The following is a 19,709-nucleotide window of genomic DNA, read 5'->3' on the forward strand; positions in this document are numbered from 1 at the left end:
GTCTAATTGGACATTGATGATGTTGAGGGTGCTGTTTGATGAATTAAAACTACTGGAGAAGGAGAGAACATCTGGAGTATCTGGAGAAGCCACCTGAAGCTACACAGAAAAGAATTTTGTTATTGGCTGTGCAAGACACCATTGTATGGACCATGAAAATCTCTGGTTTTATAGGCTTCTGAAGGGCATTTGTATTTGGTTTTGGTTTTTTTGGGTTTTTTTAATGTATCCTCCAGTGTGTTAGCTGGTTCATTAGTATGCTTTTAAATATTATATACCAGATGCTTGTGGACCCTCTCACTGGATTGTTGATACATGTGTTTTACCTGCCATGATCACTTCACCTTGAAATTTGGGTGTTTCTAGTGGGCTTGGTTAGGTTTTTTTATTGTTGAGTTGAGTTTTGTGTTTGGGGATTGGGGTTTTTTAAAACTTCAAATTATTGCTGTAATATTTTTTCCAAAGCCTAATGCCATATGAGCTGACTCTGTATTTCACACCATAGGTGTCTGGAGGTCGATTTCTTTTTAACTCTACCCAGTTCAGGTCCTTTTTCCAATTTTCCCAGTGTTATACTTCTGTCTAATGAAGACCAAGGAATTCTCGTAGCTACATGCAGTGCCTGTGTATTCTTGCTAAACCTTGAAGGTTTGTTTACTAGTGATGGGCTAAATCCATCGTATCTTGTAGTGTCTGATGCCCCATGTGTGGAGATGCAAGCTCTGACTCCATGTTTTCAGAAGGCTGGTTTATTATATTATGATATATATTATTATATTAAAATACTACATTAAAACTATACTAAAAGAATAGAGAGAAAAAGATTGATCAGAAGGCTTAAAAGGACAAGAATAGAATGAATAACAGACTTGTGACTCCCCGAGAGTCTGAGCCAGCTGCATCTGTGATTGGCCCTTAATTAGAAACAACCAACATGCCCCAATCACAGATGCACCTGTTGCATTCCACAGCAGCAGATAGTTATTGTTTACATTTCTTTCCTGAGGCCCTCAGCTCCTCAGGAGGGAAAAATCCTAGCAAAGGATTTTTCATAAAATATCATAGCTACAGTATCTGATCAAGTGATCTTGGTAGCTGAGCTATTCAGTGTTGTCATTTTGCACATTTGTTTGAGACCATTTTTATGGTCTTTTGGTGATACATCGACTTCAGCACCCAGAACTTTGTTATGTCATCTATAAATGATGGTTGTACTTCCTTTGGTAGGCACTTCTTAACTGGTTAAATTCTGACATCATTCACAAGGTAGTACTGTGTTGGTATGGAGTAATGCCTGGTTTTTGAAGAATTACTTACTACTATCCAGCTTTGAGATACGAAATCTTCATGTAGCCTTTTTTCCCCATGGAGATGGTGGCCTAACAAATAGCAACCTTACGTTTAAAGTTAATTTACCTGCTTATTTAAGGACAGAGCACAAAATTCACCCTTAAGTGAAAGACTTGAAGTACTGTGATGAAGATAGTTACCAAAAAATACTTCAAACAAATCCTTAGTATCTCACATCAAGAATGTTTTATTTGCTTGCCAGTAGCCTTATGCTGCTTCTTGAATTTTTCATCATTTTTTATGCATGGGGGGCTGAAGACCAAAGTCAGTGAACTTTGTCTTGGAAAAGAACTCCACTTTGTTTACCCTATCCCCATTTTTATGTCTCCTCATATATTGTAATTAAGTAAATTAATGACACATAATTTAAAAACACCAAAATGGACACTTCAAAATTTACATTATTCATTTGAAAACATAGAATTGTATTGTCAGATGGTAGAACCATGTCATAGAATTTTATTCTTGGTCCCAGTTGTTGAAAAGGAAAAAATTATTTTTGTAATAGTGATGACACACTAACAGTCTTTTAATGTGAATGAAGCTTTTGCTTGAGTCATTTTTGTTCTTGGTTTTTTTTCATTTTGTTCTTGTTGAAAAATACTACAAAATCTAAAGATATTTTATCTTTGTACACTTTCTTGCCTTGTTAACCTAGAATGCTGTTCTTGCAGGAAGGATATAAAATTTGTCAGTGACATTGAGAAGGAAATGAGAATGCTTGTGGAAGCTGTGAATAAGGTCAGTATTCATATGTGAGTTTGATATTACTAAACATTATTAATACTCATAGTTACGAGTTGACACTAGATCTTTTTGGACTCCAGTATAGTGCACAGTTTATTGTAAAAAGAACAAAATTTTTGGGACACCTAGTAGTTCAGGATTACTTTGGTGCCAAACCTTGCTTAAGGATTCAAGCAGTGCTAGGCTTTAATGCATCAATGGTTTATCATCAATTTTTGGATCTCCATTAATAAAATATTGTCAAAGATGATGTTTAAACATTCAGACTTTGAGAAGGAAAGCCTAGGTACTTCTGATCCCTGTAGGGGAACTTGCTTACAGATTTTTGGATACCTTCCTATACTTGCCAGTGCACGAGATTGTCCTCTTTCTTCTATAAGAAAACCTGGATTCAGCCACAGTGTTTGACAGACTCCAGTATACTTAGGGAGGTTGGTACCACAGGCACAATCATATGTTTTTCAGTGATACCACCTTCCTGTCTGTCAGGTTAGCTTGCTGCTACTCCATGAAAGACCCAGTATATATGGTTCAAAGGACTGTGTAAACTATACTATCCTCAGTTGCCCTTAGCTCAAGGAGTTAATCTTCTATAAAAAGCATAATTTTGACCCCCCTAGGCCCTAATGACAGTTACTTCATTCCTTCAAAAAATTATGGATGGTGTTTCTTAAACAGTCTTGGTGCTTGTCGATCTGTATAATGTTCTTGGCCATTGTTTTTGTCATTAGAATGGAAGACTAATATGAGTCAGTCTGTGTCTAGTTATCAAAGGGGTCCCAGTGGGGTCATCCAGTCCAAGCTCCGAGCTCAAGCAGGGTCATCCTAGAGCACATTGCATGGGACAGTTCTGTAATATCTCCAGTGAGAGAGACTCCACAGTCTCTCTGGACAAACTGTTTCAGTCCTCAATCACCTGCACAGTAAAGAAGTTCTTCCTTATGTTCATGTGGAATTGCCTGTGCATCAGTTACTTACTCCCTAATGCCTCCTTTCTTGTTGGTTAGTACTATTAAGTGGCCACCTATTAAGTGGCCAACTATTAAGCTGCCTGGCTCCATCCTCCTGACACTCTATCTTCAGATACTAATTGGCAAAAGAAATAATAATAAATAAAATTATATTTGTCATCTCTTCTTGAGGCACAATAGGCCCAACTTTTTCAGCCTGTCTTTGTGAGATGGTCCAGTCCCCTGTCATCTTTGTAGCCCTCTGCTGGACTTGCTCCAGGCACTCCATTCCTCTCTTGTACTGAGGAGCCCAGTACTGGACACAGAATTCCAGGTGAGGCCTCATGAGGGCTGAGTACAGGAGCAGGATCACCTCTCATGACCTCCTGGTCTCATGACAGCTTGTTGCCTACCAGCACCTCCAGATCCTTGTCTGAAGATCTGCTTTCCAGCAGGTCAGCCTATACTGGTGCATGAAGCTCTTCTTCCCCAAGTGCAGGTCTCTGTACTTGCCTTTAAAGAATTTCAGAAGGTTCCTCTCTGCCCATCCCTCCTGCCTGCTGAGATACGTTTGAAGGGCTGCACAATGCTCTGGGGTGTCAGCCACTTCTCCCAGCCTTGGGTCATCAGTGAACCTGCTGAGGAGATATCTGCCCCTTCATCCAAGTCACTGAAGAATGAGTTAAAACAGTATTAGAGCCAGTACTGACCATTGGGGAACATCGCTAGTTACAGCTGGACTCTCTGCCATCTCAGAGATCACAGTCCTCTGAGATCTGCTGTTCAGCCAGTTTTCAGTACACCTCACTGTCCACTCATCCAGGTTGCACTTTGTGAGTTAACCTATGAGGGTGTCAGAGGACACAGTGTCAAAAATCTTCCTGAAGTCCAGGTAGACAATATTCAGTGCTCACGCCTTATCTATCCAGGGGATAGATAGTTGTTTTCTTGTACAGTCAGATTGGTTAAGCATGATTTTCCTTTGCTGGCTCCATACTGACTAATCCTGATCACCTTCCTGTCATCCCACAATGACCTTGAGAATGAACCATTCCCATCACCTCTTCAGATACTGATGTGAATCTGTGTGTTGGTTTTGCATGGACTGGTTTTTGGTAGTGGGGTGGGTGTCACAGAGGTGGCTTCTGTGAGAAACTGCTAGAAACCTCCACTAAGTCCAGCAGAGCCAATCCCTGATGGCTCTGAAGATGGATGTGCCACTGGCCAAGGCTGGGCCAATTAGAAATTATGGTAATTTCTAATTACCTTTGCAATAACTTATTTAAGAAGAAATCAAAACAAGGGTGGTGTCACAGTTTTAGTTCCAGCTAGATAAGAGGAGGAGTTGAAAGCTTGTGAGGGAGACAACATGGTGACACCAAGGTCAGTGGAGAAGGGTGGGCAGGAGGTGCTTCAGGTGCCAGAGCTGCAATTGCTCTGCAGGCCATGATGATGCCCATAATGAAGCAGGCAGCCTTGCAGCTCCTGGAGTTCCATGGGGGATGCAGAGATCCATCTGCAGCCCACGTGGGAGGTGCCCACAGCAGAGCAGGTGAATGTCTGGAGGGGACTATGATCCAGTGGGAGAGCTGGTGGACAGAAGGACAGAAGGGGCCCCTGCTTTCCAGCTGGAGCAGCCTGTCCTTGGAGGACTGTTTGCCTGTGGAAGAGTGACCTCAGTTTTAGAAGGACTGTTTGCCCATGGGAGGAATTTACATTGCAGCAGTGCTGTGAGGACAGCTGCTTGTGAGATTGGAACCATGCTGTAGAACTTCATGGAGAACTGTCTCCTGTGGAAAGGGACTCCTTGGTCTCACAGGGGAACCACTTCTCTCCTTGAGCCAAGTGGAAGAAAAGGGTGATGAATTGACCAAAACCCTCACCCCTGTCTCCCTGGGCAGTGGGAAGGATGGAGTGGTTGGGAAAAAAAGCCCTTAAAACCACCTTTTTATTTCTCATTATCCTGCTCTGGTTTTGTTATTAATAAATTCACTGTGTCTTAAGTTGAGCCTATTTTTCCCTTGGAGTGTTTTCTTCCGGTCCTTAACTTGTGAACCTTCATTAAATTTTCTGTCCTCTGTCCAGCTGTACCAGGGGAGGGTGAGTGAGTGGCTTTTCATGGGTGCCTGCCGTTTGGCCAGTGTCAAGCCATGACAGACTGACTAGCCTCTAGTTCCTCAGAGTCCTTCTTGCCCTTTGAGAAAGACCGGGGTGATGTTTGCTTTCTTTCAGTTTTCATGCACCTCTCCTGACTACCATGACCTTGCAAAGATGATCATAAGCAGCCTCACTATTATGTCCACCACTGTGATGTCTCTCAGCAGTAATGGATGCATTCCATGAGGCACCATGGACTTGTGGATGCAAAGAAGGTGTTCACATACTCCATCTTCTCTTGTGTCCTCTTACTAGGGTCCCCCCTCTGTTTGGTAGTAGGTGCACATTATCCTTAGTTTTCCTATTGTTATTGTTTATGTATTTGAAGCCCTTCTTTCTGTCCTTGTCATAATTGGCCAGATGTAATTCTAGATGAGCCTTGGCCTTCATTGTCTCATTTCTGCTTACTCTTACAACTTGTGTTCATCCCAAGTGGGCTGACACTGCTTGAGTCTCCCGAGTATTTACTGCTTGAATATTAACAGGAGTTCCTAGTTCATTTGTCTCATGCCTCCTGTGCTCTATTTCTTGTTCATTGGGGCACAGATTATGCTAATTATACTCAGGTCCCTCCAACCTCAGACACTTGGAAAGTAGATGCATAGAATAATTTTTTGTTACCTATGTTGTTTTGCCTAAGAATAATTTGCATAGTGTTGTGTTGCTTGTGGTTATCCTATTGTACATATTCCTTTGTACATTAGCTTTATCAGACACACATATGTACACAAGTGTGTACACATATATACTTTCTTCATATAATTCCATATACCAAATATATGCTTATACTAATACCAAACTAAGATATCTAATTATATTTAAAAAGGGGCAACCAGAGGTCTTGAATTTGCAATTAGTGACATCAAATATGCCAAAACAAGAGTACTAGAGAACTCAAGAGCATTTCCAGTGTTTTAGTTTTCAGTGCAAACCAGCTGTTTGTTAAATAACCATCCTACAAAGCAGACAAATAGTGTATGTTAAGTAGCATCTACATTGCAGAAGAGAAGAAAAATACAAAAACAAACCACATCTCAGTCTTTTCCCTGCCTGACCTAAGGGGAGAATGACCCAGTGTACCCATCTTCCATCATGATCAGGATGAACCGTTTAGGGCCACATGATAATTGAATATCTCAAGGAGCAGTTCTGTACCGTCCTACCCATCAGGCTGTAGGGAATTACTATTTCCTAAAAGTATGAAAGTTTCCAGAAAGCTCCCAGAAATCAAGTTATGTTTCAAAAGGGAGGAGATTTCCCAGGGACTGAGATGAGGCTGAGCAGCCTGTCCTATGTCCTCCTAGTCTGTCTTGAAGCTAAAGTGACAGCATGTGTGGAGGCCATACTCCACCTCTTTTTGTTCAAAGTTGTGGCATATAGGATGTAAAAGGGAATATTTCCCATGCACTGTAAAGTTAATTTGCCCTTGTACTCAGTTCTTCTTGCATAACTTTTTATTTTTGTGAAAGACTCAGAGACTTTGTCTCTCTTGTGAGAATCATGTTTTATCTTGCAACCAACAGGTTTATGTAGCGAAAGATTGAGTTAATATGTTTGATGTGGCATTATGCAGGGAGACTGGTTTTAGTTGTTCTTCTGCCATGATCTCAAGTCCTCTTCTTAAGACTTCCTTGTGCTTCAGTCTGTGTTTGGTTGTTTGTTTATTATGATTCCTAAATTTCTCTGACTGAATATGTGCCTTGTTTTCTTTGTTTCTAGATGTAGAATGTTACTTTTATTAAAAGTATTTTGCATGGTAATCTATCAAATGTTTCATGTAGCTCTGCCTGTATCAGTACTATGTCTTTCCTACTGATTACTGTTACTTAGGCTTACACATTCTGCTTCTGCTTTTAATTTTTTTTTCATTTTACCATTGGAGATGCCCACTTCAGCTTAACTGGATAAATGAATAATAAAAAGGATTTTGATACTGAAAGGTTTTAGCATTAATATGATTCAGCATTAATATTTTTCAGCTGTCTCTCATATATGACTTTGCTTGCCTCATAAATATCTTGCCCTACACTCACCAGTATGTACTCTATCTAGCATAGCAGAGTCTTCATGGTTGATGTATGTAAGCAGAAAAGACAGAGGACGTGTATATCCAGTTCTGTGTTCATAGGGACAAGAATTGTGATGTTTTTCAGAGCATGGACCCATCACCACTTTTTTAAAACAAGCACACTAGTCATCATAAATAGGTGCAGAATCTATAGAGTTCTTCAATTATTATATCTATGCTGGAAGTGTTGTAATAGCTGGGAGGTTTATTACTGTTAATTGCAAAGTAAAGATAAGATTCTGTCAGCATGTGATTACCCTGAAGACTTACAGAAATGGTTGACCACAGTTTCTGGTCCAGTTACTATTTGTAACTTAGCAATTTCATAATCTAAGAGACAAATATTAACTCTCTATTTTCAGGATAGCTGCAATGTACCCTTGGTGGCTTGTTCTGTTACATGTGGTGATTTTTACATTAATTTTGGTGGCTGACCTTTTGTAAATCCCCACTAATTGTTCCCAGGGATTTTTGTCCTCCATGTAGCTAAAAATGGATTTGAATTTTAGCTGATCAGCCAATAGTTCTTGGGTTCTTTCTGTTTGTTTGTTTGTACCTTTCTCTAGCCATTGGGTTCCCACCCCATTCTTACAATCTTTTAGAGGTGGCGGAGAGAGAAGTGGGATATCTCAGTAACCTTAAATGCTCTGCCTGCAGTTCTAGGAACTTACAGAAGTTGGGCTTTCTCCAGAAGTCCCTGACTCAAACTTATTCTACTACAGGTAGTTTGTTTTCCTCTTGAATCCTTTCTGGTGACCTAGAAGACTTCATTGGTGATCATGAAGGCAAAAGCTGAAGCAGTGCCCACAATCTGTGAAAGCAGACTGAAGCACTGAGTTGACGCATTCTTATATGCATTTGTTGTTACAAATGGATCCAAACCCGTTAAGGACATGGGCTCGTAGGGTCCTGCTTTTTTGTTTGTTCTTTTACTGTTGATAAAATAATCAGTGCTGAATCAAGCATTATCAGTCTTTATTAACAGATAAAAAATAGAACTTTGGGTTTTATTTAATAAAGAATCTACTGATGACATTACATGAGGAACTTGCAGATAAATAGCTTCTTTGGTAGAGGGAAGTGATTGATAAATTTGACATCTTTGTAGCTATCTGCAGTATTTGTATTATGAAGCCAATCTGCAAAATAAAATTGGATCTGATGTGAACTTGGCTGATCATTTTAAAAAATATAAATTCTGATAAAAATAATTTTGTGTTGTTTTTCGGAATCTAAGTAGAATGACTGTAATCAGGATTTACATTTCAAACTTAAAAGATATCCCTATGTGGGCGTGTGTGAACTTTGAGGTGGTGGAAACAACAGAGAACATAGAATTTAATTTTGGGGTATTAAATTAATAATTTCAGATGAGCTTTCTGTCAATACAGAGGTCTGAGCAATTTGTGGTGTTGATTTTGTCATAACAGCAAAATTTTAGAGGTAGAAGCACTTTTTTCATTGTTTTCTTTCCCCTGGCTCTCCTGAAGGAAAACTTCACCTTTTTTTTTCTTTTTTTTTTTTTTCTTAACCTTTTCTGTTGAATTCAGGGCAAGCACACAAAGAAGAGTCATTGTTACCCACCAATGAACAGAGATCACCGCAGAATCATCCATGAATTAGCTCAGGTTTATGGCATTGAAAGTGTGAGCTATGACAACGAACCAAAGCGCAATGTTGTTATCACTGCAGTGAAGTATGTAATTCATTGTTGCTTTCAAATCTTTACAGTATAGTTTAAATAATTGGATGAGTTTTTATCACTTACCAGAAGGAGTTTGTTTACAGTGCAATTTGCAAAATGCAGTAATTACCAGTAGAATTATTTTTAAAGCAGTTTTTGATTTGATAGTTTCATGGGCTCACTCAAGTAAATCTTCAGAGAAGAAAACACCATTAGAAATAAAAAAGCTAAGAAAATATTTTGCAATATTGTTTTCCATTAATCTTACCAGTAACTTTTTGTCATCAGCTAGATTTGATAGAGGTATCAAAAATAATGTATGTAATAAAATTTTATGAAAACTAATTGCTGGGTTGAGAAATCGTACTTAAATTTACACCACCTTTCAAAAAATCTGGTTATTGTAATGTATTTCTCCATCTATATGAACCTATCACAGAGTATACTTCCTCTTTAGTTAACGGACAAAGAACAGGAATTACTGCAAATGGAAGAGACTTTGTAGCAAAAATGAAATGTTTTGGAGAACACTCACAGAAGGCAGTTCATAGTAGGAAGGAAAATGAAGGGAATACAGCTAGGAAAAAACCTAGAGACTAGAGACGTAGTATGGGAAGGTTTCTCGTATCAGGGCTTCATTGATTGTGCTCCTTACTCAGCAGCATATTTAGTTTAGTGCTGTCAAATTTTGACTATTTAACAACCAGTTGTTTTTAACTCTAAATGTTGACTGCAGTTGTAAGAAGTCTCTCATCTTCCATGCTATAGAGTGCCATGAGCTATTCCTGAACTTGTTCATCAGTTGGTAGCTTAGCTACAATCTTGATTTCTTCCAAGAGAGATGGAACATTACTTTGATCTTACAGTGCAAGATACTTTTTGTTTCAAGTGTGGGAAGGCCTTCCTCTGTATGGTTTTAGGACAGATTGCACACTTGTTCCTTCTCTTGTGTTTCTCAGGGAGTAGCGTACTGTGCAGAATGCAAATGCTTCTATTTCATTACTGCCAATCTTAAAAGACTCTTGAGTGGTCTGCTGAGACTAGTCTTCAGCTGCATAGCAGTATTTCTTAATTTAATGGATTATTCTAAAGTTTCTTTTAATTTTCTTTTTATTTTTCACTTCTTTAAAACATAAAAAACATTGTAGCCTCACATGAGTAATAGCCCATGTTCTAGGATAATGTTTTTGAGTATTTCACAATGGCTTCTTCAACTCTCAGAGCTAGTAATCACCAGAAAGTCAAAATGGTTTTGTTTCATTCTGTCTCAGCAATGCCTTTGTATTTTTATCACGGGCTCTTTCATGTATAAATAAATGAAACTTGTTCAAGCAAAAAGACCATTCCTTCTCTTCACACTCGACTGTTGCATCATTCAAATGTTAACATCCCTACTCAAGTCCATTAGAAGGGTGAGAAAGTCTCCTTAGTGCTAAGAAAGCTTCCTCCAACCAGGCTTCTTCCTATTCCGGAGATCTAGGGGCAAACTTTGCCCTCAGCCTCTGCCTCCATCACCATCAGTAAAAGCTGGTCATATTAGCTGCATTAGAATCACTATGTACAGCATTGTCCATATAACCACAGAGAGGATCATTCTCAGTATTGATTGTTAAGCTTAATCTGAATTACCGTTCTGGGTGTCATTTGTCAAGTGCCTTTCTCTGTGCTTGCCTGATGGCCATCTTTGCAGTCACCATCTTTTGAATGGTTGCAATACCAGATGCTTTCTAAACAAGGTTTAGAAGTAATAGCTATACTGTTGTGATGAGAATGGTAAAAATTTCTTTTCGAAGTACACACTTGTGTTTCACTGTACCTGTCAGTGTTTTTTTTTAAGTTTTTTACTTAGATGGGTAAAAATTTCCTCCTTCTCCAAATAACTCTCAATTCCAGAGCCTGTTAAAGGGGTGCCTGCTTGTTTTTATGTAGTGGCCAGTGTTTAAGCAGTGTGTATTGACTTGAGAAATCCTAGAAGTGGTTTTGAGGGCAGTTATTCCTGAAAGACTGATCTTTTTCCTGTTACTTCCAGGAAGAACATTAGGATCAGTTTTATCTCATGAACAAGGGGACTTCTCAAGAAGGTGATAAGTCCCTCATGGTTCTCACTGAGAAAGCTACGTGCTATTGTAGTTTTATTGCCATGTCCTGTGTTTTGTTTTTTTTTCTCCCAAGATTTTATTTCCTTTCAGTTAGGTCAGTCTGAAAATGGTTTTGAAATGGTTACCTAGATGTAGGCTATACAAAATTAGCAAAATCAAAGACCTAAAGAAATTAAACCCCCTGTAACCACATGGAACATCCTTATTAGATTATGACAGTTGCATCAGAGAAAGAAAGCACTGCATATCCTGGTACATTTAAGTACAAATACTGCTCTAAGGTCACCAGCCAAGGTGGTTTTAACAGCAGTCCTGCTTCAGAAGAAAGCTGCATCTTGTTCTTACTGTTTTTTTCCTTAACTTGTTGACATTGTTTGCCCTGAGAATAGTATGTGTTACTTCTGGAAAGCTTTTAACATAGAATATATGAAGTTAAAACAATCAGGAGATTGTTAAAGAGACATTTTCTTCATTATTCCACCTCAGCTGCTACCAGTTTTTGGAGACATTTTTCACAAAAATATGCTCTTTTTGAAAGATGGTGGCACATTTTTGCAAGACTACATGGAATAAGTCTAAACAGATTGGTGGACAAAGAATTTTGTAGTAGTTCATACCAAAACAGTTCAATGCTGATCCATCCTGTAGTTACAAAAATTGAGCTTGAAGTCTTGAAGAAGACAAATTGAATCATGATTTCCACATTTCGGTTTTATACAACAGGCCATCCTGTCAGCACTAGCACTGCCATAAAATCAGCAAATGGTTTATGTTCATGCTTTTCCTTGTACTGCCATTAAAAATGTGTCATCTCAACTTTGTTGCTTGAGGCAGGCACTTGGTTTTCCTTACTTTGAGAATAAGTTAATGAAATGAAGAATGGCAGCTTTCATATCAAAATGTCCAAAATACTTGCAGAGCCTTTTGTTTTCATATCAACAGTTCTTTCACAACTGATGATGGATAACCATGGTTAGGTAGGGTCTGCTTTCTTTCTTATTTCTGGTAATTAATTAATCAGAGGGGTTTTTGTCATTGTACATCTGTTTAGTTGAATTCAGTTGTTTGGGGTTTTTCCACATGGGCTAAATGTGAGTGGCTGTTTAATCTTTTTTTTTTTTCCTTTAACCAATCAATGTGCCACCAGTGTATACAGAAGGTGGTGTTAATTTTGCTGGAGTGTAGGTTTATAGATTTTTGTCTCTAAATTCCCTGTGGGCTTTTGGTGTGTTTTTTGTTGTTGGGGGTTTTTTGTGGTGGTTTTTTTTTTGTTGTTTTGTTTTGTTTTGGTTTTTTTTTTGGTGTTTTCTTTGTTGTTTTTTTTTTTTGTTTGTTTGGTTTTTTTGTTTGTTTTGTTGGTTTTTTTAAAAATTTTCAAATTTTGTTTTGTGTGGGGTTTTGGTTTTTTGGGGTTTTTTTTGTTTTTTTTTTTTTTTTGTTTGGTTTGGTTTGGTTTGTTTTTTTGAGGGATGCTGAATTTTGTCAAAGCTAAAACATGTCTAGGCCTTGATGTGACCAAAGCAAATTTGGTTCCAGGGTCATATCTGATTGTTCACAAGGCTTTGATCCCTCCTGATTTTTAAAGGTTTGCTATATTAACTTTCTACATCCTGGGAACATACAACTTTAGAGCAGAACTGCTGATTTACTTTCTTGAAATGTAGGAACATTCTCTTTTTTCAGTAAGATTTTTTTTAGCTAATTAGTAGAAATTACTGCCACATGTATTCTTCCAAGTGTTTCGTTCCCAGCATCTCAGAGCCGTTATTTATTTTTTTTTTACTACAAGTGAAATATAGTCTGATATTCTAGAGTAAGGACAGACAGTTTACTTTAATTGTTGAAGGCCTATCTAGGCTTTCTTCTTTTTTTGCTTAATTACCTCCAGCCAATTTTCTTTCCATGTTTTTGCATGTCACAGTTGATAAAAATGAAAGACAACAGAATATCCTCCCATCTACCACTGTTGTCTTTTTCCACTTAGAACTCTAGGGTTGAGTTGTAACTGAAATAGTAGTGTGAACATTTGACTTTATATGGTAGGCTTAGAGCTAAAGGAGAAAAGGACTTTTTAACTGTTTTAGACAGGAGAGGAAGATCAGCTGTTTTCAATTGATAGGGCTGTAATATACTTGTTGTTAGAGTGTACATGTAAACACAATATAACCTTGAAAAAATTATGGCCAGTGACAAGTAACTTTTTTTCCAAATAATGAAAACTTTAACTGTTGGGGCGATGGGAATGCTTTTTTAATTGGTCACCTATGTTTGCAAGATCTTGTAGTTCATTGGAATGTTATGTCAGTACTCAGTTTAAAACAATACTGAAAGGGGCTCAGGAATCACCACTTAATATTTTAGTGGACTTGACCTTGAAAATGTGGAGTTTTTCATCTGTGTTGCCACAGTATCACAAAAATTTGCCGTTAAATACAGATTGATAGAAACAAGATACTATTAAATAAGATGAAGATAACGGAAATAAGACAAATACATAATTTTTGTAAGCTCTGAAATAGAATTTGCATTAATCTGGGTACTGATGTGAGATTTCAACTGCTCAGGGAAATGGGGAAAAAGTATGAGTTATCAAGTACATGACAAAGCATGGAACTCAACACATTTCTGGAATTACAACAGTATGCAACCCATTGCTTTGCAGCATTGTTCCTATTCAGTATGTAATTTTGAAAGATGCATATGTTGGTATTGAGTAGGAATTTAATGTAATTACCAATTACCAATTGAGTGGGAATTTAATGTAATTACCAAACACAGAGAATCTCATTATCTGGAGGAGTATATTTAAAATGCATTAATAAAGTAAATAAGGAGGAAACATCCTTATTTAGTGCTTGACACAGAATTATGTAGGTTGGGAAAAGACCCATTTTGTCCAGTAGTGCTATCAAGTCTACCTACCATTAAACCAAGTCCCTAAACATACCTACACATCTTTTAAATACCTCCATGGATGGTGACTCAACCACTTCCCTAGGCAGCTTGTTCCAATGCTTGGCAACTCTCTGAGTGAAGAACATTTTTCTAATACCCAATAAAAACCTTTCAGGAATGCAGTTTGATTCAGTGTACGAGAAGTAGTTTGGTCTGAAAATGTCAGTAGCATGGGTATAGAAGAAAGTGCAAAAAATTTACCTTGATGAGATTTAAGAATTTTAATTTATTCAGGCTTATCTGCCTCCAGATAAGATGAAGAAGAAACAGTGAATGGGAAAGATGCTAACAGTGGAAGCTGTTTCAGTCTTGCAGTTAAATCATCCAACTGAAATAAGACAAACTCACTCTTGAAAAGTGGCTCATGAATTCAGAGGAAATTTTAAGAGATCTCCACAGCCTATTAAAGATAGTGTGTTTGGTAATTATTCGGACTTTTGTTTTTTGTTTTTTTTTTTCAGTTAGATGCCTTTTGGAAAGATCTTTCTAGGACTTTTTTATTTTTTCCTGGCTGTTGGGGGTTGTTTGTTTCCAGATTTTTTTTTAATATATATAGCCTTCCTCTTTCTCCAGCCATTGCAGCCTTTAGGCAGAGATTGCCAACTGAAGTTGAGTGTGATTCACAGCCTAAAATACATACATATACATGCTAAAGTACATTGTCCTCCTGTACTGGAGAACTTACTGCCCTGTAACCATAGCCATGGGGTGACCCTTAGACCGCAGATGGGACAGGCACAAGTGTGATGCTTCATTGTGTGGTGGCCATGACATATTAGATTGTAATTAGCATGGAGGACAGAAGAAGCTGATTTTGTAATTTGCCTGCTCTAACGCATAGTGTTTTTTTCTGATCTGATTCACCTGGAACTGCTTACAAGGAAGAAGCAATGTTGTTTGAGAGAGTGCCTCTTAGCACAGTGCTGTGATAAATGACTTTAACATGATTTACTGTCAGCATTTGAGAAGGTGCTTCCAAAATTTTAGATAATATGTTGTAAAGATTCAGTGAACTGTGTTATTGTGATGCTGAGTTAAGCTATTAAGTTGTTCCTTCTGATTTATATCTTGTTCTTTGAAAGAGCAGATATGTTGCCGTAGAGTATAAGTATCCCAGTTTTGCTATTTTAACAGTTGATCGTTTAGTGCATTTCATAGTAGAAAGGAGTTGTGGACCTCACACGCAGAAAAGAAGTCTGGGTACCAATGCTCAAATCTAGTAAGCTGCTTCTTTCATCTTTTATACACAGCAGTGAAGAGACATTTAGAATACTGGATAGATTTTTGGTAATGAAAATGTACTTTTTGGAGTGTTGGTCTCCATGGCTGGAAAATTAAATATTTGAATAGTTGATTTAAGAATACAAATGTGAACTCTGATACAAAAACTGCTACATACAAATATTACTCATTCCCAGCTTCTTAATGAGTATGATTTCCTATTGAACTAAATACGCTTTCTTTTATTTCTTTAGAGGGAAATCCATTTGTCCAAGCAATACCTTAACTTCTGTGCTAGATAAAGAAATGCGGAGCAGGCCTGCACCTCCTCTTCTTCATTACAAGCCAACAGATAAGTAAGGAATTTGGATTTAAAACCTTATTCTTCAATTTTGTGCTGAGTTCCCCAAGGAGCATATTCCTGAGCTTCAACTTCATATGCCCTGTTTCTGCTTTTTTCCCTTTTTTCTGCTTTGGAGCTTGCAGTATGCACTAAGATGTTCTTTCCACAGAAGTAAGCATGAAATGAAGTGATAAGAAAACGTGAGATTGGCTGTGTGATATAGGAGTAGTAGTGTAACAAATACTGTTGGGTTTTTAAATTATTTTTTAATAAATATTAGATAGTTGGGAAGACAGCGCTGTTTTGAAGGTTTGGGATTCCTTTTTTTTTTTTCGTTTACCTTTAACCAATGTCTTACTGGCATAAAATTATTTATTTGGACTGGTACTAAATGTATTTTTCTTGTGTATATATGACTACACAGTTGATTAAAGGTGAACTACAATTTTTGTCAAAAAGTGAGAATTACTGAATATGGGATATATAAGGCATCTTGGTAAATAGAATTAAAAGGACAGTCTTTATGTTGTATGACCTGCCAGCTTCAGATATTTGTAGTTATCTCATAGTTACGATTTTTTTCTTTTATGGCTGGCTTGTTATTTGTTTGGATTTACCTTTTAGAAGTGTTTTCCTCCCAAATTTTTCACAGATAAGCATCTGGAGTTATGTTCAAGTACCTTTTGCAGAAAGGGACTGCTTAATTTTGCAGTAACTACTGTTGGTAGGTGCTGCTGGAATACAAAGTAGGCTGTTCTGAAAAAATTTAAATTGTTTCAGAGCTAAGCATCTAGAGCAAAACATATTTCTAGAAGGATTGATTAAGGTGTAACTCGGTGTCAGTTTTTAATAGGTTGGTACTGTTTGTTTCCACTTCTGTGGGATGCCTGTCTTCAGTGACCCTAATTAATGCTAAGGAGTTATGTAGCAAAATTAAATAGAGGGTCTTAGCCATTTATTTTTCATTACTAGAAGTAAAGTTTCTTTAGAAATTCTTAATTCTACAAAATCTTTTGCAAGATCTCATGCTGTCTTACTGAAAAAAATCTTTACAGTGTTTGGATTTGCTATGACCGTATTTTTTTTGTTACTCTTGTTTTTGAAAGCAAGAAGGTTTGATCATCAGCTCACTTTAACAGTATTTATTTTGCTGTTTCCTTAAAAAAGGCATTTTGAACATTTAATCTTCAGTACAGTATCATTTTTGCAATAAATATTACTGGCAAGTTACATTTTCTGGTGAAACCACAAAAGGAATTTTACCCATTCAGACACATGTTGATGTACATTAATTTAATCAGTCATATGTTTTTGTCAAAATTCAGTAAACAAAGGTTTTCAGGAGCATTAAGGTACTTTGAATAAAACTTAGTTTAGAAGTACATGCTGTTGACCAATGCAGTGTGTATGTGCACACTGAGATACTATGGGAGTTTGTGATTCAGTTTACTTTGTAACTTTTTTTACATGCATGTAATATTTAATATTCTTGTAATTTCAGGACTAATGGAAACAGTGGTTTATCCAAACCATTAAAGGAAGAGCCAGTAATTGACTACTTTGATGTCCAGGACTGAATTGATTGATGTAGAATCATTCAGATGAATAAGAATCACATAGATTATGATACAGAAGGTTAGAGGTGAAAATACTAAGTTATTGTGTGAGGTGCTTTTTGGTTATCTGCCAAATGACCAGTTGTTCAACATATTCATAATTTAACATCTAAAGTTAGCTAGATATGGTAGTTTAAAAAGTTAAGCATTTCAACAGTTTATGTAACTGCATAATACCTAATAATAGTATGGGTTTGTTAAATCTGGGTTTGGTGCAATTTTGTATCTAATGTGCAGTCAGAATAATTTAGATTTTCATGGATGACTTTGAAGCAAGAGAACTGGTGGTAAGCAGATATATTTTTGGAATATTAAGAACAACAATAAATCTCAAACATTTATTTTGATGTATCACACACAACTTAAAATGGACTAGAAATAATCTGTGATAAAAACACTGGTTGGGATATTCTTAAAGTATTTTAATGTTTTATTAATTCACTTTTGTGTTATTGTGGTAAATTTGAGAATTTGAGTTGCTCTTCTACATGGAAAGAAATACTAAATTTAAGTATAAATATATACATAAATGCCTATTAAGAACAGATAATTGCTTTGGAATCTGAAGAACACAGTATTTGGGGAAGGTGGGGAATTAAAACTTACTCTATCTCAAATTTGAGGTGTTTAAAAAGAAAAACAAGCAAAAACAAAGAAAAAAACCCAAACCAAACAACAACAAAACCAACCCCACAACATGAGATTACTAATACTACTACTTTTTTATTCAAGACCTTGAACAAAATCAGACTTCATATATAATTTTGGTGTTCTGTGCATGGTTTTATTGTGGTTTATATTTTTTTCTGTAGTGTGCAAGTATAAGATGAATGTGTGAATTTTGGTTTGTTATTAATTTGGAATAATACTTGTAAAATTTATAATTCCATCTGCCTAAGCTATTTGGCAATGGAAAATCTTTGTTTTATGGGAAATGCCATTAACAAAATGGGATGACAGTTTAAACACTGAAAGGCACCTGAGTGGTCTCATAATGGTGAATTTTTTCCAGATCTTGATTTAAGATAGGTGAGTAGCTCTCTGGGAGAGGAGATTGTAGGTCTGATCAGAAGAGGTGGTACAGCTCTGAATTGGAGTCATATCTGTTCTCCTCGGGAAATGTTTTTTTGTATTAATAGCTTTAGGAACTCTGACACTGATGCACTCTGATTCTTGTTCCTTGTGGCTGCTACGTGTAATACTTGAGGTGAGTTCTCTATACAGCATAGGAGACTGATGATAAATAGGGGCTCACTACGTTGTAGTGTGAGATTTGTTGCCAAAAAATTGAAGGCATTTACTCATGCTTAGATTCACTTAGAGTTATCATATGACCCTGTCACTTAACTATGAAGCGTTCCGTGGCTACATTTCAATTGAACAGCTCATAAAACATGGAAAAACAAGTCGAAAACTCACAAGCCATATCTGCCCTTCTAAATGTTTTAAAAATAAAATGCTTGCTATTATTGTATATTTTTGTAGGAGTTTACTATTTCACATTTTTAAAAGTGCAGTCTTAAATGATACTAAACATTTGAAGTGTTTCAAGTAAAACAGGTACCTTCAAGAGTGTTCAAGCTTTAAATTTGTATGTAGTGATTTAAATTTGTTTTACTTTTTTTGTCTAATACTTTGTGAACGTAAATGAAAATTAAATCACAATGTCTTACATTGCCATTAATTTCTTAAGCAAATTATGGTATGATTCTACAAGGTGTATTGCTAAGTTCAGCTAAATAAATAAGTTACTTCCAGGAATGTATTTCTTCAGTCCCTTCTGGGTGAGGACTGTATCTGTACCAGTGCTTGCAGACAAGTGCTGTCTCAATGTGGCCAAACAAAGGCTATTTCTGGTTTTGAAACTTGGAGCTATGTTTACATAGCACTGACTTAAAGCTACTAAGACCTCTATTAAGAATGAATGTAGTTACACCAAACAGGTAGGTTCTAGAAAAGAGCTGGCATACATGTCCAGTGTACTGAGTCGGATGCATGTATACTGGAGCACACACAGTTGGTTTACTATACGTAAACCTAACATTACAGAAAATCAAAGTGGTTTAGTTGATAATAAATAAAATAAAGCTGAAGCCTGCTAACTATTCACAGTTTCAGATGAATATAGCCAAAACCATCACATTTGTGCCTCTGATTTGAAATTTAAAACCTAAAAGGCTTTTGTAGTATTATTTTCAGCTCTGTTTAGTGGAATTTTTATCAGATTATGGCATTAACATAAAAGCTCAGCAGCTTTGGTGAGACACACTTCAGCAATCAATTTGCCACTGCTTGTAATAAGAAAATGGAAGTAATCTCAGTTTCTCAAGCTAAGATTAATAATTATTACCGAATGTGTTCATACTGAGAAGTCATACTTCTTATCACTTGCCTCTTAACTATGTGAATGTTAAAACATTTTTGTAGATCTGTATGTTCCACATCTCTAAATCAAGGCTGTGGGATCCATACCTGTAGTATTGAAGCAATTCACAAGTACCAAATATTTTTTTTTAATT

General features: G+C 36.8%; 1 protein-coding gene across 1 annotated transcript in view; it reads left to right on the top strand.

The window, feature by feature from the left end:
* The window catches only part of NFX1 (nuclear transcription factor, X-box binding 1), a 41,684-nt gene extending 23,020 nt beyond the window's left edge, over nt 1-18,664 (top strand). Inside the window, exons 15-18 of the mRNA XM_041404559.1 lie at nt 2,025-2,091; nt 8,823-8,968; nt 15,486-15,587; nt 17,076-18,664. Of these exons, the coding sequence (XP_041260493.1) occupies nt 2,025-2,091; nt 8,823-8,968; nt 15,486-15,587; nt 17,076-17,151 (391 nt within the window). The 3' untranslated portion in view covers nt 17,152-18,664. The remainder of the gene's footprint in view (nt 1-2,024; nt 2,092-8,822; nt 8,969-15,485; nt 15,588-17,075) is intronic.
* Nucleotides 18,665-19,709: the final 1,045 nt, after the last annotated feature.

This window comes from Onychostruthus taczanowskii, unplaced genomic scaffold (genome assembly GCF_017590055.1).
Source record: "Onychostruthus taczanowskii isolate IOZ18803 unplaced genomic scaffold, ASM1759005v1 scaffold213, whole genome shotgun sequence".
Classification (NCBI taxonomy): Eukaryota; Metazoa; Chordata; class Aves; order Passeriformes; family Passeridae; genus Onychostruthus; species Onychostruthus taczanowskii.